The 26,894-nt window shown below is 39.7% G+C and overlaps 1 protein-coding gene across 1 annotated transcript in view; it reads right to left on the minus strand.

The window, feature by feature from the left end:
* LOC136852583 (serine/threonine-protein kinase Kist-like) overlaps positions 1 to 26,894 on the minus strand; it is a 422,999-nt gene that overhangs the window by 23,640 nt on the left and 372,465 nt on the right. Inside the window, exon 7 of the mRNA XM_067127735.1 lies at positions 17,156 to 17,318. Within this exon, the coding sequence (XP_066983836.1) occupies positions 17,156 to 17,318 (163 nt within the window). The remainder of the gene's footprint in view (positions 1 to 17,155; positions 17,319 to 26,894) is intronic.

The raw sequence follows: 26,894 nt of genomic DNA on the forward strand, positions 1-26,894 counted from the left end.
ATCACGATTATTCAGCGCCGTAATGAAGGTGAAATATAAATTTATAAACTAATGATATGATTGATAATGAACTGGTGAATGATGACATATTAGTAGTAAAATTAAGTGTTAAAATATGAACATAAAAAATGAAGAATGATATCAAATAAGACCAAAAAAAATTTCATATATATTAAACTTTTATATTTAAAATATATACTTTGTATATGAAATATTGAATAAAATCTTTATTAAATATACTAAGATCATATCTCATTAAAATAACCAGATCCTTTCAGATAACCCATAAGGTTATCTACCTCATCGTCATCATTTAAAATTTCTAAAACAGTCTTCCCAATTAGTAAGTACTTTGCCCTAGGGCAATTAAATTTAGGACAGTGCACCAGCATGTGCTCAACGGATAGCTGATCACCACAGTGAGCACAAACTAGGGCACTGGCTCCCTCTAAAATACAGCTATGGGTGAAGCGGGTATGGCCAATCCTAAGCCATGTTGGGATGACCTCAAATCTTCTGTTATGATTAAAGCCCGAACTCCGAAAATCGGTACTTTTTCTAATGTTTCTGTACTTCCTTTTTGTGGATAAAATGGGGGAAGTCCATCTCTGCTGCCATTTCATACGAATCTATCGTCTGATAACTGGACACATGTCCAAATGTGGCACCTTATTAGTTAAGAAATCACATCTTGCAGCATCCTTTGCTTTACTATCAGCTAGTTCGTTCCCTTCTAGATCAGTGTGCCCAGGAATCCAACAAAACTTTGCTGATTTGTGGCAACAGAATTAAGGGATGGGTAGGATTAAACTTCTTTAGGGCTTCTAAAACACTCCTTGAGTCACTATATATTGCTGTGGATTTAAATTTCTTAGCAGATGCAAGATTTAAAGTATCAACTATGGCTGTTGCTTCAGCAGTGAATATGGATGAGGAGTCTGATAATTTTCTTATATACAATTCCCCCCCCCACACTGCACATCCTACTCCACCTTCTGATTTTGATCCATCAGTATAGATTTTCCTGCCATTTATATGCCTCTCATCATGCTCCAAAAACTTGTTTCTGATTTCTTCTCCCTGACGATCTTTCTTCTTTGTCTCTTTAATGCAGACATCTATTGCTGGAATAAACCATGGAGGGATAGCAGAATGTTTCACTTGTAGGATCTTCTGCGTTTGTATACTTTCATCCTCCAGTTCACCCAGCTGTCTGATTTGAAATGGTATTGAAGATCTAGACCCAAAAAGACTTGAGTCACACTGTTTTAAGATCTCAAAAGAAAGATTCTCCTTTGAGCTTTTCAGCCGCATGGTGTATCTCAGACTTAACTGGTAGCTGATGAAAGTCTACATAAATACTTTCAATGAGTAAAGTTCTAAAAGCGCCAGTGCAGATCCTTAGCCCCATATTATGCACAACATCCAATTCCTTAAGTTTAGTCTTTGAAGCAGATGAGTATACTTGGCAGCCATAGTCTAACTTAGATAGACATACTGCACTATAGAGCCTTAACAACGATTTCTTATCAGCACCCCAATTAAAATTAGGTACTACTTTTAAAATATTTAGTGATCTCTGCACTTTCACTTTTAACTGGTCAGTATGATTATCCCAAGAAAGCTTTTCATCAAAGACCATGCCTAAAAATTTTACTTCAGTGGAGTAAAGTAAAATAATTCCATTTAAGGTAAGAGTTGGAATGGTTTCCTTAGCTCAGCATCTGCAGAACCGAACAACAACAGTTTTAGATTCGGAAAATCGAAACCCTTGCTCATTAGCCCACTTGCTTACTTTATCGATGCTCTTTGCATGAACCTGCTAGCAGATGCTGCATCGTATCCTGTGCAGTACAGAGCCAAATCACCTACAAATAAAGAGCCTTTTACTGGTGATGATATCTTTTCTAATACTCCATTAATGACAATAGCAAAAAGGGTGACACTAAGGACACTACCCTGAGGAACTCCTTCTTCTTGTAAGAAAGGTCGTGATACATGATTCCCAACTCTTAGCTTTATATCTCTTTCTGATAAAAACAAATTAATAAATCTGATCATTTTTCCTTTGATGCCCATCTTATCCAACTTTTTTATAATACCAAAATGCCATGTGGTGTCATATGCCTTTTCCAAATCAAAGAAAACTCCTATTGTTTGGCTCTGTTTAGCAAAACCTTGTTGTATTTGGTTTGAGAGCCTGAGCAGGGGATCTAAAGTAGACCTAGTTTTCCTAAAGTCAAACTGGAATGAAGAAAGCAATTTATTTGTTTCTAAGTGCCATGCAAGTCTGGTGTTAATCATCTTTTCCATCAGCTTGCAAACACAACTGGTGAGAGCTATAGGTCTGTAGCTGCTGGGTAAAGCATCATCCTTGTTTGGTTTCTTCATAGGGAGGATTGATGATAATTTCCAGCTCTGAGGAATAATACCAGTTTCCCAGATTTAATTTATTATATCGATAAAAGAAATTTCTTTGACTTTTCTAGATGTTTCAGCATTTCATAAAGTATTTTATCTTCACCAGGGGCTGATGGTTTGGTATTCTGCAAAGCATCTTTGAGTTCCTGCAGTGTAAATTTCGCATTATATTGTTCAAAATTATTTTCACTTAAATCAAGCGAAATCTGGGGGTTTCTAATGTCTTGGAGTTCTAGAGAATAGTTCTCACTACTCGATACTCTCGAGAAATGCTCTCCTAATTTTTCTGCGACCCTCTCTGGTTAGGTGATTAGGTCACCATTTATCTTAAGGGTAGACAGAGGCTCAGGGACAAACTTGGCATTTAGTTTGTTAATTTTCTTCCACATCATTTTGCATGGTGTTTTTGAGCTAATGCCATTAATGTAGTACATCCATGACTCTCTTTTTGCTTTTTTAAAGTATTTATTTTGCTTGGCCACAGCACGTTGGTAAATAACTTTGGCTTGGGCAGTCCCATCCTCTTATACTTTTTATAGCATTTTCTAGTGATCTTTCTCATACTGCTGCAGGTTTTGTTCCACTAAGGGACTGCTGGTCTAGAGGGCTTCCCTTTTGCTGTTGGAATAAAAGTAATTGCACTGTTGAAGATAGTGTCATTAAAATAATTATATGCCTCTGAGATGGATGGAAATGATTTTACATTCTTGTCCATGAGAACAGACTCGCTAAATTTCTTCCAGTCTGCTTCAGCTACCTTCCATTTGGGAGGTGACTCAAATGGCTGATTCTCAACTGATTTTATATGAATTGGGAAGTGATCACTCCCATTTGGATATTCATTTACTGACCATTCATGATCAATGTGAACACTAGATTAGCAAAAGCTCAGAGCGATAGCCGGATAAGTATTGGAGTAGATGTTATGGTAAGTCATGGATCTATTATTAAGTACAGTGATATTATGACCACCCATAATACCCTCCAACATCCTGCCCTTAGCATCTGCCGAGATCCCACCCCATATGGGGTTGTGGGCATTAAACTCTCCAAGGAGGAGGAAAGGAGTAGGAAGTGGATTGATCTGTCAATGAATATCATTATAAGTGAAATTCAAATCAGGAGGAAGATAGACAGAGCAAACTGTAATTTGCTTTTCTAAAATGAAAGTTACTGCTATAGCTTGGAGGTGAGTATTAACTGATTGTTGCGATAACCCAGGATTATATTGTGTGCTTCCAAGCTTAGTTTCCTGGAGACACAATACCTGAGCCATGGTCATGGAGCAGTGCCTTCAGCCCTTCAATTCAAGCCCTAAGACCCCTACAATTCCATTGTAGTATTGATGTGAAAACTATTTTTTGGGCTTGGTGGAGGGCACTTTGGGTGGAGCTTTATCATTTACTCTCTTTTGTTTATGAACATTATCAAGAGATGATTTGGAAAGGTCTGGTCTTGACAGGTTTGGTTTATTATCTATTGATTTACTGGTGTCATTTTGTTTCCCTTTCTTGTCAATTTGTTTAAATTCAGGCTGGGGTTCTTGCATTGAGTTTAGTACTTCATATCTATTACTAAGTGATGCATGTTTAATTGGATTTGAGGGAGAGGATGAGGGGGAACGTCTCCTCTTTTGGTGCTTTTGCTCCTCAGTCTCCATTAAATCAGGCAGAGACTCTGCCTGAGACAATTCCAAGGTGGTTGGGTTAAGTGCCATTGTATCCTCCTTGGAGGCTTGTGCTCTAACCTCAACAGGCCGAGCACCTGACCCAGATGGGGTTGATGCACCTGCTACATTAGAGGGTGCTGCCACTGCACCCCTAGTGGTAGATAGGGGTAATGGCTTAAGAACTTGAGCATAGCTCCTAGGTTGTTGTCCTAATTGTCTTTTTGCAACACCAATACTTATATGCTCTGCATTGGCTTTATTTAGTGCATACAGTTAAAATTTGTAAATTTCACACTTTTTGTTATTGGATTTACTGTATGTTCCAGTTGACTATCAATACATTTTGCTTTTCTATTACATTCATCATCATGATGGACACCAGAGCAATTTATACAAATTTTAGCAGTTTTGCAGTTTTTTGATAGGTGGCCAAACTTAAAGCAATGATAGCACTGCATTGGTCTTTGCTGGAAAGGACGTACTCGTACCCTTTCATTTTCAAATATGACATGAGAAGGTACTTCAGAATCTACAAAGGTTAAAATGATCATGTTGGCAATAGCTGCCTTTTTCACTCTCTAAACTGAAGTGGGGCTCATCTCTAGAATTTCTTCTTCTGTCATGTCATACAGGTCTTTCTTTATCATATAGTACTCCTCTCCCATAACTAAAGCTTAAGTGGGGCTTCATCTTCGTAATCATTTCATCATTTTTTATGTCCAACAGGGTCAGCATATGTACTTGGGCTGTGGATTTGGCATGAATAAGAATGGTGTTCTTCCCAAAAAGACAAATATCACCGCTCTTTATTCCTCCCACCTTTTTCTGAAGAAACCTGCAAAATTTATAGTAGTTATAATTATCCTCCTTGGCTGAAGCTACCAGCCACTTAGGAGGTTTAGGAGTCCTCACTTCTGCAATCTGATTTCTCTCTGTTTTATCCTGAGCCCATTTAGATGGTGCATAAACGTCCATGTCTTTGGGAACTTTGTCTGTTAAGACTCCTTGTACTGTAGCTTGGCCTATTTGTATGGCACTTATCATACTACTAGCCTTTACAGACTCATCATGGCTACTAAAGGTAACCCAAGCTTCCCATTTAGATTCAATATCAATAAAGTTCATCCTGATTTCTACAACAGTTCCAAATGATTTCAGAGCTGACAAGACCATCTCATAATCATAACTGACTGTAAGTCCTTGATATGGAGCATTCTCAAATTTTTTACACATGGTTGTGTCGAGGATTTAATTTTGGATGAAGATTTCTTAGAGAAGTCCATGTCCTTGCTTGAAGTCATCATCAAAGAAGCATGGCTAGAGGGTCCAGGGAAGGGGGGAAGTCAGGAGCGGGATCAGGATATTTGTTATTACTGCTTTTTGTCAATTTATTTTTGGAGAAGTCATCAACATTTGGAGAATTTTCAGTCTCCAAGTTGGGTGCAGAGGTCATCATCTGTGCCAGAACAGCACCATCAGAGGGTCCAGGGATACGCGAATCCTTATAAATGCTAGAAATATAATAAACCTAAAAACCTTAAAAAGATATCAGTCTTTCATGGAGTTTATTCTTCCACCAATGGCAAAAGTGAGAACCGACTCCCAAATGTCCGTGTCCCTACCCTACCCCATGAGGGACGGCACAACATGATTAGAGTGGCCCAAGTGTAAGCCAACCCCGCTTGCTAGGACTGAGAGTATTACAAGAATCCAATCATCCCCACCCTAATAAATGTTATGGGCAAACCAGATAGAATGCTAAGAGTTCTATCCCTAGAACCAGACCCCCTTGGAATCCGTGGTCCAGCCCTAAAGAATAGTTCTGCCTTTGAGCTATCAATCTGATAACTCAGTTCCGAACATTATCGGGCAGTTGATGGTCCTGCCACAGTTCCCACTATTTAGCTTCGGATATAAACCCAATCCCAGCTATGATACCTTTTCCTGTTTATCAAGTCCAATAAAGTTTACAAAAAGTGGAAGATTCCACAAAATTAGTCCAAAGAAATATATATAATAATATGGGACTCTTGGACTCAAACCCAGGAGCAAATTCCTAGGGTTCAAGAGCCCCCTCACCACCTCAAGGTAGTCCCACATCGAGGGGATTTATTCTGTAAGTGAAATCATGTTTTATCGAAATTTTCCTGTTTTTTCATTAAAAGACTGTATACTGAGAGAGAGAGAGAGAGAGAGAGAGAGAGAGAGAGAGAGAGAGAGAGAGAGAGAGAGAGAGAGAGAGAGGTTGAACTGGGGTGTTTATGTACAATAGTAAACTGTTTTGTGATTTTGTGGGACTTTAATTTAGCATTTTATATATTTTTTGCTGTTTGCATTAATATTAATATTTGAAAATTAGTAAATAATTTTTTCTCATAAAAAATGTATTTAGTCATGAAAATTAAAATGTTAGGCTTTTATTTTACCACAAAAATAAAAATAATAAATACTGCAAAATCCCATGACATAGCGGAAAATCCATGATACAAATTTAGATATATTAAATTTAAAAATCTGTGATGCAGTGAGACCGAGATGAGTGAACCGTGATATGGTGAGGGACAACTGTATCCGTATTTTGCATTTTCGTGAATGATCACACTATTGTACACATGGTACTGTATATCATGCAGAAGGTCAAATGACTGTATTTGTACAACAATTATCTTATGTCTTCTCCTGCCGCTAAGTAGCATGGCTGTTTGTGACATTATCACCACTTGGGACCATCCCAGATGCACAGCTGGTTTGAAAAAGACGCTTACGAGCTAGTAAAACATATCTCCATATATATTTGCTCATGTTAACTCTTTAACCATTACCTGTGGTAAACGATGCTTATGAGCTAGTAAAACATATCTCCATATATATTTGCTCATGTTAACTCTTTAACCATTACCTGTGGTAAACGATGCTTATGAGCTAGTAAAACATATCTCCATATATATTTGCTCATGTTAACTCTTTAACCATTACATGTGATAAACAATTCTTGTGAGCTAGTAAAACATGTCTCCATATATATTTGCTCATGTTAACTCTTTAACCATTACATGTGATAAACAATTCTTGTGAGCTAGTAAAACATGTCTCCATATATATTTGCTCATGTTAACTCTTTAACCATTACATGTGATAAACAATTCTTGCGAGCTAGTAAAACATGTCTCCATATATATTTGCTCATGTTAACTTTAACAATTACATGTGATAAACAATTCTTGTGAGCTAATAAAACATGTCTCCATATATATTTGGTCATGTTAACTCTTTAACCACTACATGTGATAAATAATTCTTGTGAGCTAGTAAAACATGTCTCCATATATATTTGCTCATGTTAACTCTTTAACCATTACCTGTGGTAAACGATGCTTATGAGCTAGTAAAACATATCTCCATATATATTTGCTCATGTTAACTCTTTAACCATTACATGTGATAAACAATTCTTTTGAGCTAGTAAAACATGTCTCCATATATATTTGCTCATGTTAACTCTTTAACCATTACATGTGATAAACAATTCTTGTGAGCTAGTAAAACATGTCTCCATATATATTTGCTCATGTTAACTCTTTAACCATTACATGTGATAAACAATTCTTGCGAGCTAGTAAAACATGTCTCCATATATATTTGCTCATGTTAACTTTAACCATTACATGTGATAAACAATTCTTGTGAGCTAATAAAACATGTCTCCATATATATTTGCTCATGTTAACTCTTTAACCATTACATGTGATAAACAATTCTTGTGAGCTAGTAAAACATGTCTCCATATATATTTGCTCATGTTAACTCTTTAACCATTACCTGTGGTAAACGATGCTTATCAGCTAGTAAAACATATCTCCATATATATTTGCTCATGTTAACTCTTTAACCATTACATGTGATAAACAATTCTTGTGAGCTAGTAAAACATGTCTCCATATATATTTGCTCATGTTAACTCTTTAACCATTACATGTGATAAACAATTCTTGTGAGCTAGTAAAACATGTCTCCATATATATTTGCTCATGTTAACTCTTTAACCATTACATGTGATAAACAATTCTTGTGAGCTAGTAAAACATGTCTCCATATATATTTGCTCATGTTAACTCTTTAACCATTACATGTGATAAACAATTCTTGTGAGCTAGTAAAACATGTCTCCATATATATTTACTCATGTTAACTCTTTAACCATTACATGTGATAAACAATTCTTGTGAGCTAGTAAAACATGTCTCCATATATATTTGCTCATGTTAACTCTTTAACCATTACATGTGATAAACAATTCTTGTGAGCTAGTAAAACATGTCTCCATATATATTTGCTCATGTTAACTCGTTAACCATTACATGTGATAAACAATTCTTGTGAGCTAGTAAAACATGTCTCCATATATATTTGCTCATGTTAACTCTTTAACCATTACCTGTGGTAAACGATGCTTATGAGCTAGTAAAACATATCTCCATATATATTTGCTCATGTTAACTCTTTAACCATTACATATGGTAAACAATGCTTATGAGCTAGTAAAACATATCCCCAAATATATTTGCTCATGTTAACTATAACTGTTACCTGTGGTAAACAACTTTGGGAGCCCCAGCGGTCAGCTAAGAGCTCACCCAGCAACTACTCTACATACTTATGACCATTTGAGTGCAGATCACATTTATTTCTAATTAATTTCTTTTTTTATAATGTTATTTTCATCATTATACTGTTTACCTTTTTCTTATAAACCTATACATAAAAATAAAATACTGTGATTGACAACTGCCAATAATGATATTAACTATTATTATAAAGTTATTTAATCTTCAGTTTTCACTTATTTACTCTTCTACTTATCTATAAATGTTTATAAACCGTAATGCATTAAATGAGGAAAATGAAGAAAATTTGGGTGAAAGATGAAAGGTAAACATTGTTACTGTCTGGGTAAGATCCACAAGATCACCTGAGGCCTAGATAATTGCTGATGAAGCGTACTGACCTTGAAAGAAAAGCGAGAAAAATGAATCATACATATACATACCTAACCCCAGTGTCTAAATCTCAGTTTTTCCATATATTCATGTACTAAGTGGCCTCAGGTAAAGCTGGTGGGCTAAGTATACATATGTGTTAAACCGTTAAAGGGTTGAAACAGAAACTTACTACTATTTAAACTTGTGATATTCGCGAGGTGACTGTATTGGGTTCTGTCGGTCCTTCCATAGTTGGAAATTATGACAGACAGGTGAACTTAGCGACTTTACTCATTGCGGCTCTTCGGAGTTGCATAGAAAGCGTTTTGTGCGAGCTGCTTGTTGTGGGTTCATAAAACACGTTCGCTAGTTGTGTACCTGGTCCATAGATCAGTTTTGCACTGGCAGCAGGAAAGATTCTCTTTCCCAGCCTTCTTCAGGATGTTCATGGGGTGAACTTGCCTCATTTTTGTGTCTGAAAAGTTCGTGCTCTTCTGAGCTTATGCAATCTTCCACCTCTCATAGGAGTGACTGGTTGCACGACAGTAGTGCTGTGGTTTCTCTTTTTTTTTTTCTTAGGGGTATTTTATCATAGGTATATTGAGAGGTGTAGAACAAGAGCAATAGACCACGTCAACAGTTTTGGGTAGTAAAAGAAAACAATTACTACTTAACCCATAGATTTAATTACCAAGTTTTATTTACTTAAAATAAAACATACACAGGATGTCAGCTTCCAATTCCTGAAGAACCCTACCTAACCAGTAACTGAACTTCCTAAATACCTAATCCATCTGCAGCCCATTCCAGTCTTTCCCTTTCATTCCAATTTCCTCTGGCAATTTCAGTAATAAATGTATAGCAGTCTGTTTCTGGACAAAACAATACAACAATCATAGTAGATAAGATTACAGTGTTGTGTGGGTTTGTAACACAATGAAATTATTACAAGATTTTCTGCACAAAAAGTATGGATTATAGTTAATCAAGCAGAGTATTTTCACAAATTATTTTATATGATACAGGGTCTACAAATCAAATAAGAGAAGTGAAACAAGCTCATTATTCAGTTCACAACGAACTTTCTGCATTAATTTGAGAACACTGATGATTTCAGAATTCTGTACAAGATCTGTGTCGATGATATGGACCAGAGGACGGGGGGTATTTTTGTGGAACAATTTTTCGTGTGCTGATGATTTAAAAGAATAAAATAAAGTTTTCCCCCTTATCCAACACTTGGACTTCTTGCCATAATTTGTTTTTGTTCTTCGCTGTAATGTGCTGATCTCCATGATCACTCTGAACTGTATATATCTTTGCTGGCTGAATTTTGACAATTAATTGCTGTGATAAAACTCGTATGACAAATCTGCAAGAATAATGCTCCCCACTTGAAAAAGTGCTGTTTGCGAGTTCACCCACTGGACAGGTCAGCCCAACAAGTAAAGAGTAAGGAGTAAGAAACTCAGTCAGCATTCAAAAATTCTTACTCGAGTGAGTCTCTGTAGTGTCAGCATACAAAAGATTAGCATTGGATAGGTATTTATCTTACTTTACATGCTATTTTCATTAATCCATCTCTGACGACCAGTCTGAGGCTTGGAATTGCTCCTTTGTCTGTTTGTGTTCCTTTGTTGTGCCTGTCTGTGTTACAGCATCATGCACTACATATATTCATATTAATTAGATGGAATCTATCTGTTTTGTGATTTCAAAAATCCTTTAACCTCTCTTTAAATTGGTATGTTGTCCTGTAAGAAAATTTTCGATAATACTTATAAATCTATTCCACTTTAAAGATCTCGACTATTGCTTGTCCTGGTTTTATCACAATCAAAATAAGAAACACATTGGATTATAATCATTGAATCACCTCAGCCAGTACTTAATCAGTCATGCAATATGATATTAATAATCAGGATGAAAAATGAAAGCAAATGAATCTAATACTACCTTGTGCAGTGAAAGGAGAAGATGCAATTATAAAGACAACCAAGAAATAGAGCAAAACCCAAGTATAATGGACTAAGCCACAACACGGACGGATTTTACATTTGGTAGCTCTGTAAGGTGTCAAAGAAACGAGCAGGTAAAAGTTACTGCTACTTTATTACAGATCCAGGCAGCTTATATTGCGGCCGACTGACGCCGGGCCGTGAGAGACAATGGAATTGACTGTGACCTGAGGTCGAAACAATAAACAATAATATGCAGTGAACGAGTACAAATTACAATACAAAACATACAGAGCTACAATATAGATACAGTCTTGATGCCTGTGAATGAAGAAACATGTGATACACAATGTGACATTCGTATAAATACCATAAAGTAAAAATGATTAAAATGCGTGACCTGGCACGTTTTAGGCGTGACTAATTGAGCTTGAAGAAAACGGAAGTCACCAAAGAAAACAAGCTCAGCGGAGACTTAATTAATGGCGCCGCCGAAACACTATCCTGGCGCCGATTTGGTGACTTTACAAATACTCCCCAAGACGAGGGACGCGTCTGATTAATCCCTGTATCTGCTGGGACGCTGAAGGGTGCCACGGCTCCTTGAAGATAACTGAGGGGCCTCCCGCCTGTGAGGCTGCTGTTTGGGCGGTTCCTTCCTGGGGCGGCGCGCTGCGGGGGGTGAGGGCGTGCTGGAGTGCGTTTGGGCGGAAGGGGTGCTGCGTCGCTGCCGGGACTCTCCGACAGGAAGGCGGGCTTTAGCCGGTCTATGGAAACCCAGTCGTTCTTGCCTGGGAGTGCCAGCTGAACGCCTTGCTGTTCGCTCCAGCACGCGGAAGGGTCCCCTGTAGGGCTTAGTTAGTGGTGGACGGACGGCGTCGACTCTGACGAAGACGTGGGTGGCGGATGACAGCTGTGGCGGCATGAAGGTGGTTGCTTTGTCGATGTATGAGCGCCTGCAAGGCGAACTTGCCGCCACGTCGCGGAGCCTCTGCAGAGATGGGGAGTGGCGATCATCCGTCACGAGCTCTCCCGGCACCACGAGGGGTTCCCCATAGGTTTGTTCAGCTGCGGATGGGGTGCCGTCGGCTCTGGGGCGGTCCTCAACCCGAGGAGGACCCACGGCAGCTGATGTTTCCAGTCCTCGGCGGTGCAGCGGGCCATGAGGGGATGACTTTGGGACCTGTGGAACCGTTCAACCAGGCCGTTGGCCGCTGGGTTGTACGCTGTGGTGGTGTGGTGCGTGGTTCCCAGCAGTTGAGCCAGGGCGGACCACAACTCGGAGAGGAAAGCGGGCCCCTGTCGGTTGTGATGTGGTCCGGGGCGCCGGCGGCTAACCCAACTGGAGAGCAGGGCCTCAGCGCACGCGCTGGCGGTGGCTTCTTGCATGGGTGTGGCTTCGGGCCACCTCGTCGAACGGTCTACCACCGTGAGGAGGTATCTGGATCCGCCTGATGGGGGAAGGGGCCCGACGACGTCGATGTGGATGTGGCCAGCGGCGCCCTGGCTGTGGGAACTCGCCTACCCCGACTGCGTGTGACGACCCACTTTACTGGTCTGGCACTGCAGGCACTGTTTTGCCCAGGCTGTGGCGTCCTTTTGCACCCCGTGCCAGACGAACTTTTTTGAAAGCAGTTTGGCCGTGGTCCTGCCGGAGGGGTGTGAGAGGCCGTGAATGATGTCGAATACCTGGCGGCGGCGTGAGGCTGGAACCAAAGGCGGGGCTGGCCTGTGCTGATGTCACAGAGCAGGCTGGGGCCTCCGGGCGAGGGTCACGTCCCGCCACTTGAGGGGATGTGATGGCGGTGCGGTATGCTGGGGTTTCTGGGTCAGCGGCCTGTTCTCTGGCAAGGTCCTGGTAATCTACACCAAGCTGCACTGCGTTCAACTCGACTCTGGAGAGGGCGTCTGCTACGGATTTTTCTTGCCGGGAGGTACCTGACGGAACAGGTAAATTCGGCTATGGCTGAGAGGTGGCGCTGCTGTCTGGAAGACCATGCGTCCCCTGCTTCGTGAAGGCGTGAACCAGTGGCTGGTGGTCTGTGAAGATTGTGAAGGGCGTCCCTCCAGGAGGAACTTGAAGTGCCGAACTGCGCGGTACATCGCGCAGAGTTCCCTGTCGAAGGTGCTGTAGCGGGACTCTGCGGGACTGAACTTCTTGCTGAAGAAGGCGATGGGCTGGGGGCGCCGTTGATGATTTGCTCCAGAACAGCACCGCAGGCAACGCGTTACTGGCGTCTGTCGTCAGCTGGAGGGGAGCCTTGGGATCCTGGTGTGCCAAGGCGGTTGCCTTGGTGAGGGCGGCCTTCGTCAGGGAAAAGGCCTGCTGCTGGCTGGGTCCCCAAGACAGGGACTTCGGTTGACCTTTAGGACTTCCGTCAGGGGGGCCGTGGTGTGCGCGATCCCGGGGATGAACCGCCTGTAGAAGTTTACCATCCCAAGGAACTCCTGGACGGCCTTGATGGAGGTGGGTGTCGGGAACTTGGCTACGGCTGCCACTTTCGATGTAAGAGGGCGGACGCCTGTCGGAGACACCTCGTGACCCAGGAATTCTGCTTTCTGGACGCCGAAGGTACACTTGTCGAAACGGACGACGAGGCCGTTTTCTTGGAGGCGCTGGAGGACTGCTTTGATGTGCCTCTGGTGTTCGCTGTGAGACCTGGAAAATATGAGAATGTCGTCGACGTAGCAGACGCAGAATTTTAGGTCCCCAGGATGCTGTCCATGAGCCGCTGGAAGGTGGCCCCGGCGTTCCTCAGCCCGAAGGTGGAGAAGGCGAACACATAGGACCCGAAGGGCGTGATGATGGCTGTCTTTGGTATGTCCTCTGGCGCAACAGGTACCTGGAAATAAGATTTAAGAAGGTCCAATTTAGTGAATATTTTGGCCCCGTGAAAGGAGGCCGTGAGGTCTTGCATATTGGGTAGAGGGTAGTGGTCGGGCTCCGTTGCAATGTTGAGCCGCCTGTAGTCGCCGCAGGGTCTCCAGGAGCCGTCCGGTTTCTGCACCATGTGGAGGGGGGAGGCCCATGGACTGGAGGCTTTCCTGCAGATGCCCATCTGTTCCATCTCCGCGAATGCTTTTTTGCCTCCTGAAGGCGCTGAGGGGGAAGCCTGCGGAACTTCGCATGTGTCGGGGCCCTTTAGTCACTATATGGTGGTATATGCCGTGCTTGGCTGGGGCCCCGGGACTTGGCGGCTCGGGCTTAAATACCTCAGGGAACTCCGACAGAAGGTGTGCATACTGGTGGGGGCGACGGCGCTGATGGTGGGTCTGGGTCCCGCCGTTAACGGAGAGACCGGCAGGAGTCGGTATCGAGGAGGCGCTTGCGCCCCACGCCGACTAGCAGGCCGAAGTGCGCCAGAAAATCGGCCCCCAGGAGTGGGGTTCCTACGTCCGCGACGATGAAGTCCCAGGAGTAACTCTGGCCAAGGATGGAGATCGACAGGAGCTTGGTGCCGTAGGAGAGGATGGGGTTTCGTTGGCGGCCGTCAGGAAAGCGGCCGGGTCTGGTGTCTGGTTGCGGTCCTCTCTGGATGCTGGGAAGACCGACTTAAAGGCTCCTGTGTCGACCAGCATCATCCTGCCGGAGACGGTGTCGCGGACGTAAAAAAACCTACTGTTTTTGAGGCCCTGGGTTCTTCGGCTGCCATGGCGGCCTGTCCTGCTGGCCGCCACCACCCCGTTTTTTGAACGGTTGAACGAGCAGGGCGGCAGGCAGTTTCGGGCGTCCTTTCCGAACCACTTGTGGTAGCGACAGAAGCCCGGGACCTCCGTCTGCTGTGGTTCGGTGGACGTCTGTTGGCGATGGCGTTGACGGGCTGCTCTACGTCCTCTTCAGGCTGGACGGAGCTGACCGGCTGTGTGGCCGGTTTTAGCCGCTGTGAAGCCTTGACGGAGTCTGTGAGGTGTTGTGCCACCTCTATGAGGTCCTCGACAGGCATGGTGTAGGGGTGAGCGATCTGGTTGCGTACTTCGGGAGGAGTTGGCGAAGGTAGATTTCCGTGATGAAGCTTATCTCCTGCCGCTTGTTTGTGCCACCCAAGACTGGTATTGACAGGAGATCTACGACCATGCCCCCGCGTCTCTTGGATTGAGGTCGTGGCGTGGATTATTGGCAAGGTCGATAGCACGGGCGGCCCGCTCGGCGATGGGCAGGGAGCATGCTTCGAGGAGGAACTTTTTGTGGTGCTGTATGTGAGGGTGTGTGTTTCGGTACTCGCGAGATGAGTTTTCTGTACACGTCCTCCGGAAGGGCGTTGAGCACTGTGTCGGCCTGTAGGATTTCGTCCGTGAGGTCCGCGATTCTGAAGTGGCTCTCCACCCTGCGCAGCCACATCGATGGGTTCCCCTGCGTAAACGGGCGGCAGCTTTACGGTGAGGGCGGCCCGCGATTGTGTTGCCCGGCCGTCGTGTGTTCGGGCGCTGGTGTGGAGTTGCGGGAGGGCCTCGATGCGGGGCGGGCGCGGCTGTGATGGGAGGTAGGTAAACCTCGGAGTCCGCGGGGTCCGCGTTTGACTGCATGAAGGAGGGGATATCCGGCGTCCATGCTCGCTCCTTTGACCCCTTACTGGAGTGGGGTACTCATACAGTACGCACTTTCGTGCGCCGTGTGGTTCCGCTAGTGACGCTGGTGGGGTACGCCGACGAGAGTCAGCACGCTCAAACGCTGGTTACAGCGCCGTGTTTAGGCCGCTAAGAGCGTTTTGGAGAAATCCTGGAGCCAAGACTGAGTCGCCGTGAGTCCGCTAATGGCTCCGGGATACTCGGGGTCACCACTGTAAGGTGTCAAAGAAACGAGCAGGTAAAAGTTACTGCTACTTTATTACAGATCCAGGCAGCTTATATTGCGGCCGACTGACGCCGGGCCGTGAGAGACAATGGAATTGACTGTGACCTGAGGTCGAAACAATAAACAATAATATGCAGTGAACGAGTACAAATTACAATACAAAACATACAGAGCTACAATATAGATACAGTCTTGATGCCTGTGAATGAAGAAACATGTGATACACAATGTGTGACATTCGTATAAATACCATAAAGTAAAAATGATTAAAATGCGTGACCTGGCACGTTTTAGGCGTGACTAATTGAGCTTGAAGAAAACGGGAAGTCACCAAAGAAAACAAGCTCAGCGGAGACTTAATTAATGGCGCCGCCGAAACACTATCCTGGCGCCGATTTGGTGACTTTACAGCTCCCTCTATCAGTGATGGAAAAGGAATAAAACCATCCATCTCTCAAGTAACCCACACTATGAATCTATGTAAGAATTAGCCTCATTTACAAATGTTGGAAATCATTCTAGCTGTCCTGGGCACTTGAGCTTAGCCACAGTAACCTGCCTCTTTATGAGAATGGATGTAGGTCTAATAATGGCAAAGCTTCAACGCCTTTAAGACGACATATGCCATTCACAGATTAATAACCAAATCTATTTTCTGTACAAATGACGAACTTTATTTTTATCAAATATGTGTGTTTCCTGAGAAACCACGTTTCTGGTGAGTATGACCTCTTACATTTTAAAAACTTCCACATAAATGTTGCACTTATCTACGTGATTGCTGGAACGTTGCTTTTAATTGGGAAACGGAGGTCAGGTGGAACTGCACCCAAGAAAGAGAAATCTGAATAGAAGTACTACGTCAGTTTCTATGAACAAATACTCTGTTCACACACTCAACCCTTCGTGGGGGATGCGTACCACAACCCCCCACCAATAGCTAAAATCTGTGAAGACTCGACATCCCTCTAACAATGCTTATAAATAACTGCCTATTTTGTTAGTTCAAACATCAAAAAATCCCTCCAAAAACGCTTATACCTGAGTATTTTCTTATCACAAACAATGTATTTAGTCACAAAAATGTGAAATTACAGTATTAGTGAATATTTCTCTATGAAAAATACTGCGAATAGGCGAATTTTCTGCGAATAATGTGTATATAAGTTCCACAGAAAAATCCACGAATAGATGACGCCACGAATCCGGAACCGCGAATAGGTGGCGGTCCACTGTATTTCTTTCTTCATTGATATGAGAAACACTGGTTTCATAAATTCAAAACGGCACAAAAGTGATCACTGCAACAGCTTTTATTGTCTTTTTTGTGCCTTACCTTTAGTAATGCCAGAGTCAGCAATGCCAGGATCTTCAGCATTCAAGATTCTTATAACTGTTGTTGGTAAAAGTACTGTATCCGTAAATAGTGGCTGATGGTACTGTTTCAACCAAGGATCACCCAATAACTCGTCTGCACCTGGCCGTCTCCTAGGAGATACCTGTAAACATCTAAAGATTAACCGCAATAAGTAATGAGAGTATAACAATTGTAATATTACTGTCATGTTATCATTATTCTCAAGCATCAATAAAAAATATTAAGTAAAAAATGTGGCAGTGCAATCGAGTTTTCTGTACAGCGTATAATCAAGGCCATCAAAAGTAGATCTACTGTATCTTTCAGTGGTCTCGGTATAATGCTGTATGAGCCACGGCCCATGAAACTAACCACGGCCTGGTGGTGGCCTGCCGTATATCATAAAACTACTGAGGTCAGAGGGCTGCAATTTGGTATGTTTGGTGATTGGAGGGTGGATGACAAACATACCTACTTGCAACCCTCTAGCCTTAGTAGTTTTTAAGATCTGAGGGCGGACAGCAAAAGTGCGGACGGACAGACAAAGCCGGCACAGTTTTCTTTTACCGAAAATAAAAATAGATCAAAGGTCAAAAGGCACTGAACAAATTGATATCAACATTCTTACTATTAAACTATAAGTTCAAGTCTAGCGCGTAGGAGACAGCTGTCGGTTCATAAGCTTAATTATTATTATCTTTACAGTAGCAGAACAGTACATTTTATCTTTCAAAATTTAACTTTTCATAAATAGTGTAACTGTGAAGATATGGTTTCAAAATAGATGAGACTACATATGAATAACAGGTGCTTGAAAATTTCAAGAAATCATTTGAAGTGCATCACACCTTAAAGAAACATATTCTGCTACAAGAAAAACCACGAAATTTACTGTTCTCAAGTGTTTTCAGCATACTTTAAATTGCTTTCTAATACACTCGGTTCAAGAGATCCGGATTTGTTTAATAGCTTAATAACCGGAAATATGTCAGTGGTTTAAGGAGTAGTTTTCGTAAAAATTGTTGAAAATCAAGTGTATGTTTATCTAAGGATTAATGTCTGTTGAAAATATGATTGGCGTGTTGTCAGAACTGGTTCAGCAACTACTAAAATGCTACCTATTGTAATATTATTATTCATAATGTGCATATATTCCTATCATATAATTCACAATACTTAGTATCTTCATACAGTATAACACATGCGCAATACAGATAGCAAGGACTGGTCAGATTAAAATAAATAAATAAATACATATTGTATATATACATACATACATACATACATATATATATATATATATATATATATATATATATATATATATATATATATATATATAAATGTGTGTGTGTTCCAGCATAACTCAGAAATGCACCGAGAAATTTCAACCACACACTTGGTATACATATGACTTACTGTTTGGAAAAGAATACTGTGGGAATAAGACATCACTAGCACCAAAGGGGGTTGGGGTGGGAAAGGTTTCCCTGAAACAGGGCTGCTTCTTCGTGTATACTTAGTAACTAAATAAACTCTATAGGTTTATCATACCTCATTTCGGTATACACATGACTTACTATCTAGAAAAGAATACTGTTGGGGGGTAAGACATCACTAAAGGGGATGGGGGTGGGAAGGGGGTGACGTAAAATTAACCGAAAATGACAGACATTAGTGTCTAATTGATAGTTTTCAAGGTTGCTGAGATGAATAGTGACACTCCCGATGCAGTTTAAGCCCAAGTTCAGCCCCGATAGGAATGGGGGCGTGAGAAGGGGTGAAATATAAAATGTCAAAAATGTTGGGCATTGTAATTGAAGCAACTATCTTAACAGGAAAGGGAAAGAGTGAGGGAGCTAGAGAGTGAGAGGGAGAGGAAGTGAGGAAAACAGCAGAGGGGATGTTAGGGAGGAGAGAGAGAGAGAGAGAGAGAGAGAGAGAGAGAGAGAGAGAGAGAGAGAGAGAGAGAGAGATTGTCATTCAGATTTTTTCCTCCGGACAGCACTGGGTTGGTCAGCTAGTATGTGTGTGTGTGTGTGTGTGTGTGTGTGTGTGTGTATATATATATATATATATATATATATATATATATATATATATATACTCGTATATATATATGCTCTCAGGTTCCAACTTCTTTTAGACTTGTATGGCTTAGTGGATAGCGCCCTTGCCTTCCACCTGAAAGACCTGGGTTCGATCCCGACGTGAGTCAGAAATTTATATATATATATATATATATATATATATATATATATATATATATATATATATATATATATATATATATATATATATATATATATAGGCATATATACTAGCTGACCAAACTGGTGCTGCCTGGGAAAACTTGTGACATTTCTGTAAGTGTAAGAATTTCCTTCCCTTCAAAAATTGGATTTACTATACATTCTATCCATGTGCTTTCTCCAGGTTTAAGACTTAAATTTCGTCCTAATTTTAGTTAACCTACTTGGTCACATTCCAAAATGTCAATGATTTATTGAGAATTCATGCTGTATATATGATGCCTTCCCTTTGTACTTCCCTTCTTCAGAATGCCTTTTACCAAAGAGCTCTGTTGAGCTTGTTTTCTTCTAATTATTTTAGAAGTATGTATTCTAGATGTCTTGTAACCCTTTTTTTATTTTTATCGAATTGCTCTTTAGGCGCATTGATAGTAATCCTGTGCCTAGCTATAGTTGGGTAACCAATTAACAAGTGGGCAAATGCAACTGGAACTTCTCCTGAGGTGTGACTCTTCCCAGTTTAAAAGGAAAATCAATTTGTCTTACCATCTGGTTCCATTACTGTGAACGTCTGTGATTCTACAGTCTACTACTGGGTTCAAATTTAAGTGGGAAAAATATGCCTGGTATATCTTTGCACTAAATATATTCTTTGGCTACCTAGTATCAAAGAATACAGCAATAGGTTTCCTTAAACCAACATATACGGGGAATACATACATACATACACACACATAATTATCATATACTGTGTATATAGTGTATATATATATATATATATATATATATATATATATATATATATATATATATACACACACACACACACACACACACACACACACACACACACACATATATATATATATATATATATATATATATATATATATATATATATATATATATATATATATATATATATATATATATATATATAGCCAATAATCCCAGGGTTACCACGGTCTCGGCTTATGACGTTCTGAGCTCGTGACCCTCATATATATTCATAAAAATATCCATATCGGGTTACGATGCATGTTCCGAGTTTACGACGCAAGTTCCGAGTTTATGATGCAGCGGTGAAGTCAGCTTATGACGTTCCAAGTTTACGATGCTTTTCAAATATATTCATCAAAAAGTCCATTCCTGGTTACAACGCACATTCTGAGGTTACAATGCTTTTTGACGAGGGTCCTTATGCAGTGTTGTAAGCAGAACTAGTTTCTCAGCATGTACAGTAGATACTGTAGTTGACTGGACAACTATCTTCCTGGGACGCACACACAGGCGCGCATAACAATACCAAACAACAGACCACTCACATGTAATATATTCATCAAAAAATCCTTTTGTTTACAATGCACATTCTGAGTTTACGACGCTTTTCAAACATCAAAAAACCTGTTTCTGTTTACAACGCACATTCTGAGGTTACGAAGCTTTTTCGATGCAGCTCCTTACGTGGTGTTCTAAGTGGAACTAGTTTCTGAGCACGTACAGTAGATGTAGTTGATAGGACAACGACCTCACTGGGTCGTGCACGCAGGCATGCGTAACAATACCAAACAACAGACCACTCACGTGTTTGCCTCCATTGTGTTAAGGTGTTGTGCTACGTTGTTGTCACCTTACTGTGCCTATGTACAGTGGGTCTAGGCGAGTTTGTCTAAAACAATTGGTCTAAAATACAATTTGTCTAAATCAATTTGTCTAGACCAATTCGTCTAAAACAATTTGTCTAAAGTACAATTTGTCTAATAACAAAATGTCTAAAATACAATTTGTCTAAAGTAATAAAAAAAAAAATCAAATAAATCAAAACAAAAATTGAAAAAGGTGAATAAAAAAAATATTTCTGAATTTCTATTTCTTTACGGGTAAGGTTTTATATTTTTTGCTCATAAATTATATTTTCTTCCCTTATTGGGAGTTAGAGATCGAAAGTTAGATTTAGGTTTTTCTTTTCCTAGTCTTGTACGCTTTTCCAATGTTTTCAAATAGGTAACGATAGGGGAAAACAAATATAGCTAATATAAACAACAACTTCAGGAAATCATCAACTCCACACCCTAAAGTGGCAATTAGGAGTTTTTTTTTGAGATCATTATTTCTAGAAAGAACTTAGAATAACTTCTTTCTTGTTTATTTTTTTCAAAAGATATTATTTACAATTTTATTTTTAATAATAATAATAATAATAATAATAATAATAATAATAATAATAATAATAATAATAATAATAATAATAATAATAATAATAATAATGGGGAATGTAGTTCAAAGTGTGAACGAGGTAAAAGAAATTGTAGTAAATAAAATAAAATAAAGTAATATATTTATTAAATGCAGAATTAGATGTAGAATTACATAAAGGAAGAAATTAAAGAAAAGACAGGTAACTTAGCCTAAAATTAATAAAATACATTCATATAGAACATTAAAATGTAAGATTTAATACATAAAAGACTAATAAAGGTTTTATTAAAAGATAACTTCTGAATAGACTACTTTTATAGTTAAAAAGAAAGATTGTGGGCAATACCACGTAGGTAATCAATAATATTATGTTGATCAAAACTTTGAACAAGACTATTTAGACGTTTTGCTGAATCTCGATAGCGCTTCCTTGGGTGTTCTGGCTCTATCCCCGCAACATATTGCTCAATTCGTACCTCATTTAAACTTTGTTCTTTTTTTAAACAGTTGATGAACTTCTATATATTGGGGTGATGTGCACCTACTTCAGTTTCGAATCCACGATGCCATGCTTCGACGGCATTGTTCGTTTTAGGAAGATTCGTAAGCACTCTAGAATACATATTCCACATATGTGGAAAAAGAGGTGGACGTCGAGCGTACCGTCTATTAGGCCTCCCAATCCAAGTGTCTTCGAAATAATCGATGACCTCTTGTGCTTCATGGGGAAGATGTTGTTATCACACAGTAATTCAAACGCGTCTATTACGCTAGCTACGGGTACGAATGCCAATGCTGGTAGCATCCTCATCTGTAGAGCAAAAAACTGGTTTCTGTTTCATATTTTCGTCTTAGGCCATTATTTTGTATTGCACGGAAAATACATTGGCTAAAGTGGAAAAAACAACCATTTTGTTCTGTATTTGGAAATTCCTTCAGACACACTTTCATCATAGCTTTCTCAAAATCGATCGTTATTGATAGTGGTGCGCACAAAGGTTCAAGCTTCTTTAACTGCTGTAAAAAAGCTATATAAGTTTCTTCTGTTTTGTCTGGCAGTAATGCAAAAAGAAGTGGCAACGAAACTTTCTGTTTTAGTCCATGAAATGTATATAGCTGATGAAATAGCAAAGGTACTGTTTTAAATGTTCCGTCAGCATACCAGTGACTACTTTGTGATAAACACTGTAAATTCCGTTTGGTTGCAAATATGACTATACGTTTTTCAACCGGTCCCGAGTCATACATTAGAAACTGATCACCTTCAAAAGTAATGGTTAGATCAGGTGGAAAAACGATTTCACCGCATGTTGATGGTAAGGCTGGTCCAGCGAGGGTTTGCTGTCTTACAGATCTTATAGTTCTCTTCATACTTTGCACCTTAGGAAGTTTTGGAGCAACAGCTTGATCGCAATCTTCGAGCACATTAGATAAAACTGATCTGGGTGCGTCTTGTGTTGTCTTAGCCTGATGACGTATTTTTGTCATAATATCCTTTGCTGCACTTTCGGCCGCATCTAATACATGGTTGTGATTTGTAGATGATTTTACGATGTGATCATTTGCCGTAATTATACGAGCGCGGCATTTTGTTATCGGATATTTATCACACTTCCAATATACTCGGTCGTCATTTTCACCATTTTTGTAAAATGTAAATCCATTATCTACTAATTTCTTACGACCTTTTTCCGATTCGACGAATTCAAAAGGCATTTTGGGGTATAGCTATATCCAGTTTGAATATTACCACAATAAGAAAGTGCTTTGTTTATGTAAAATGAAGAAAGATTTTTTTCCATATTTGTTTTTAAGAGAACAGCAGTTAAAATTACAGTAAACGACTAATTTTAGTTGTTTATTTGTAGCTGAGAGAGCAGCAATTTAAATTACAGTAAACGACTAATTTTAGTAAACGGCCATGGTTTAGAAGTTAAACAATAAGAAAAGATGGACTGATTGACTGATTTGTATAAATTCAGGAAAGTTTGTTTCTATTTCAAAACAATCATTGTAGTTCTGTAAATAACTTTTTTTATTCACCTTTTTCATTTTTTGTTTTGATTTATTTGATTATTTTTTTATTATTAATTTAGACAAATTGTATTTTAGACATTTTGTTATTAGACAAATTGTACTTTAGACAAATTGTTTTAGGCGAATTGGTTTAGACAAATTGATTTAGACAAATTGTATTTTAGACAAATTGTTTTAGACAAACTTGCCGGATCCCATGTACAGTCACTCAAAAATGTTTTGCAACATGTTCCAGAAGTTTTCGTTCACCTAACAGTAATTTTTTCTGTTGATATTTACAAGGAAATATAATTTTCTTATTCGATTTTGGTTATTAATCATACGGTTAACAATATAAAAAAGAATGGTGAGTGAAAAATTCATATTACGAAAAATGACGAAACATTTTGAAAAATTTCACTTCAGATGATCGGGCAAAAGAGTCAAAGAAGAAACTATATTTCGAATTCAGATAAAAGCTTATTGAACTAATAAAATAATATTGAATAATCATCAATGAAATTATATATAAATAAATAAAGAAAGAATTCAACCATTATCATTGTCAGAAACAAAAAACAAAAAATCTCATAACGTCGTATGTTACCGTGTTACTCCACATTCGGGCAGGAAAGTTAAACTAAACTGTCACGTCACTTGCACCGGTAAGTTGGGCAAGAGACTCATCCGCACCACAATCATTCGCTTGATAAGACTAATGATTCTATCGTAGATATTGCTCGGCAGCTTAGCGTAAATAAAACAACCATGTATAGAGGGATACAACAACAGAGAGAACGAGGAAACATGATAAATTCATTGTAAAACTACTGTTAAGGATCATCATCGGATGATCACTGAAGAAGCTCCACCTAACTCCCCCCTGACAACCGATGTTGCTATAAAGAGAGAACAATACACTCTCCCTTCAAGTTGCTGCTCAAACCATCCGTAACAGGCTACATGAGACCAATATATTATTTCATCATACTCCTGCCAAGAAACACTTCATATCAGCGAAACAAAGAATAGAAGCTAGGGTTTGCGTTATAATATATATCCAGTGGCCGATGATTTCTGTACGAGTCATCTTTTGCGATGAGGAGGAGACATTCTCCACTGATGAACATGGTAGTCTTCTTCACTGCTTGCATACTGGCATTTAGCATTAATTAAATTAATGTCGAACTTCTAGCTAACTTTAATTCTTTAGAAACTTAGATAATAAGAAATACATTAATAGACGTCATATATTCAGTTAACTTCATAAGAGGCATCAAAATGATAGGCCTAAGTAGCAATGAAAGAAATGAGAAATTACACATGATAACAGCATTATATATATATATATATATATATATATATATATATATATATATATATATATATATATATATATATATATATATATATATATATGTATGTGTGTTTTATATTCTATGTATTACAAAAATAGACGTGAAATCTGTTAGTCTAGTTCAGTATATTTTATATTAAGTTTCACTAGTTCACAATATACATAGGATTAGTCATTCAGAAATTTAATTAATAATAATGTGAAGCAAATCTTTACAAAAGTCATATTTGTTGATGTTAATAAGACTAATAGTTTAACTTGTAACAGTCGTAGGCCTATGTCTACAAAGTTCACACATATGAAGGAGATAAAACAACGATAGTGATGGCAGTTGGAGATGAAAATATTAAAACATAAGAACAGCAATGACCTCTGAAGTGTTATAGTAACATCCTTTAATTAAGTAAAATATGGCAACAGTAAGCAATATCAAAAAAGCCCTGTTTAAGGGAAACTGCAGGTAATTTCTCGGACCCACCACTAGTGCTCAGTTGTTTCATGCGCTTACAACTGAGTTGCTAAATAGCGCCAGATGTCGCTATTATAAGCTGTTGTCCGAAAAGTTTTGAAGTATGTTGCAAAACTTTTTTGAGTGATTGTACATACCTTTACTATGACTCCAAAATGGCAATATACTTCGTCTGATGGCAGTGCGTTGAAGAGGAAGACCATTACCATAGAAGTCAAGTACGACGTAGTTAAGCATTAGGAGAAGGGAGAGATGAACACCGAAATAGGTCATGCACTGGGTCTTAGAAGGACGACGGTCATGACCTTAGTAAAGGAAAAGGAACATATCCTTAAGCACGTTCAAGACACTGCCCCTATGAAGGCGACAGTGATAAATGTCAAGCAACGTAGTCAAAAGCTTGTGGAAATGGAGAAGTTATTGTTGGTCTGGCTCAAAGACCAGAACCAATGACGTGTTCCAGTAAGCTTTAGTGTGATTCAAGAGAAGGCTAGGAAGCTGCATAAGGCAGTAGTGAGAAGAATGGGGAAGGCAGTGCCAGTGAAGATTCTGCCACCAGTAGAGGCTGGTTTAATCGTTTCAAGGCTCGTGCAAATTTCCACAACTTTAAGCTACAAGGTGAAGCTGCTAGTGCTGATAGCGAAGCAGCGGACAGTTCTCCTAGTGGTTTGGTTGAGATAATTAGGGAAGGTGGTTATACTGTTGACCAGGTGTTTAATGTAGACGAGACGGGGTTAATTTTGAAGTGTATGTCAAGCCACATGTACCTTTCCAAGCAGGAGTCGGCACCAGGCTATAAAGTTGGTAAGGAGAGACTGACTTTACTCTTTGGGGCCAACGCTAATGGCGATTTAAAGCTTAAGCCCTTGCTAGTTTATTTGGCAGAAAATCCTAGAGCTTTGAGGGGCATTTTCAACTCCCTGTCATTTGGAAGTCCAATAAGAAGGCTTGGGTTACCTTGATCGCCCAGCTCCATTAGGTAAGGAATTCTTCACTTTCTTTTTAATGTTTTATAGATTGTTATAAAATTTAGAAAAAGTGTGCAGTATAACCACCTGCACTGTAACTTTACCTAATTTTTATCATTATCATTCCAGATCCAGATGTTATCGCCTCCTCCCAGCCCAACTCGCCTGAACCTGTCCCCTCTCCAGCTTCATCACGTAAGGAATTCTTAACTTTTTTTCCCCTTTAAATAATTTAGACTGTACTGTACAATCATTTTTATCTTTTATCATTCCATAAATGACAGTGGTCCACTCCTCAAATCCAAATTCACCTGCGCCAGTATCTCTACCCCATTTCATGTCCATCAGGTAAGGAATTCTTAACTTTTTTTTATTTTTATACATTGTTTTCATTGTGTTATAATACTTACAGTACATACTGTACAGCATTTATTACTCACTGTACTGTATCATTTTT

This window comes from Macrobrachium rosenbergii, chromosome 1, assembly GCF_040412425.1.
Source record: "Macrobrachium rosenbergii isolate ZJJX-2024 chromosome 1, ASM4041242v1, whole genome shotgun sequence".
In the NCBI taxonomy this organism is placed as follows: Eukaryota; Metazoa; Arthropoda; class Malacostraca; order Decapoda; family Palaemonidae; genus Macrobrachium; species Macrobrachium rosenbergii.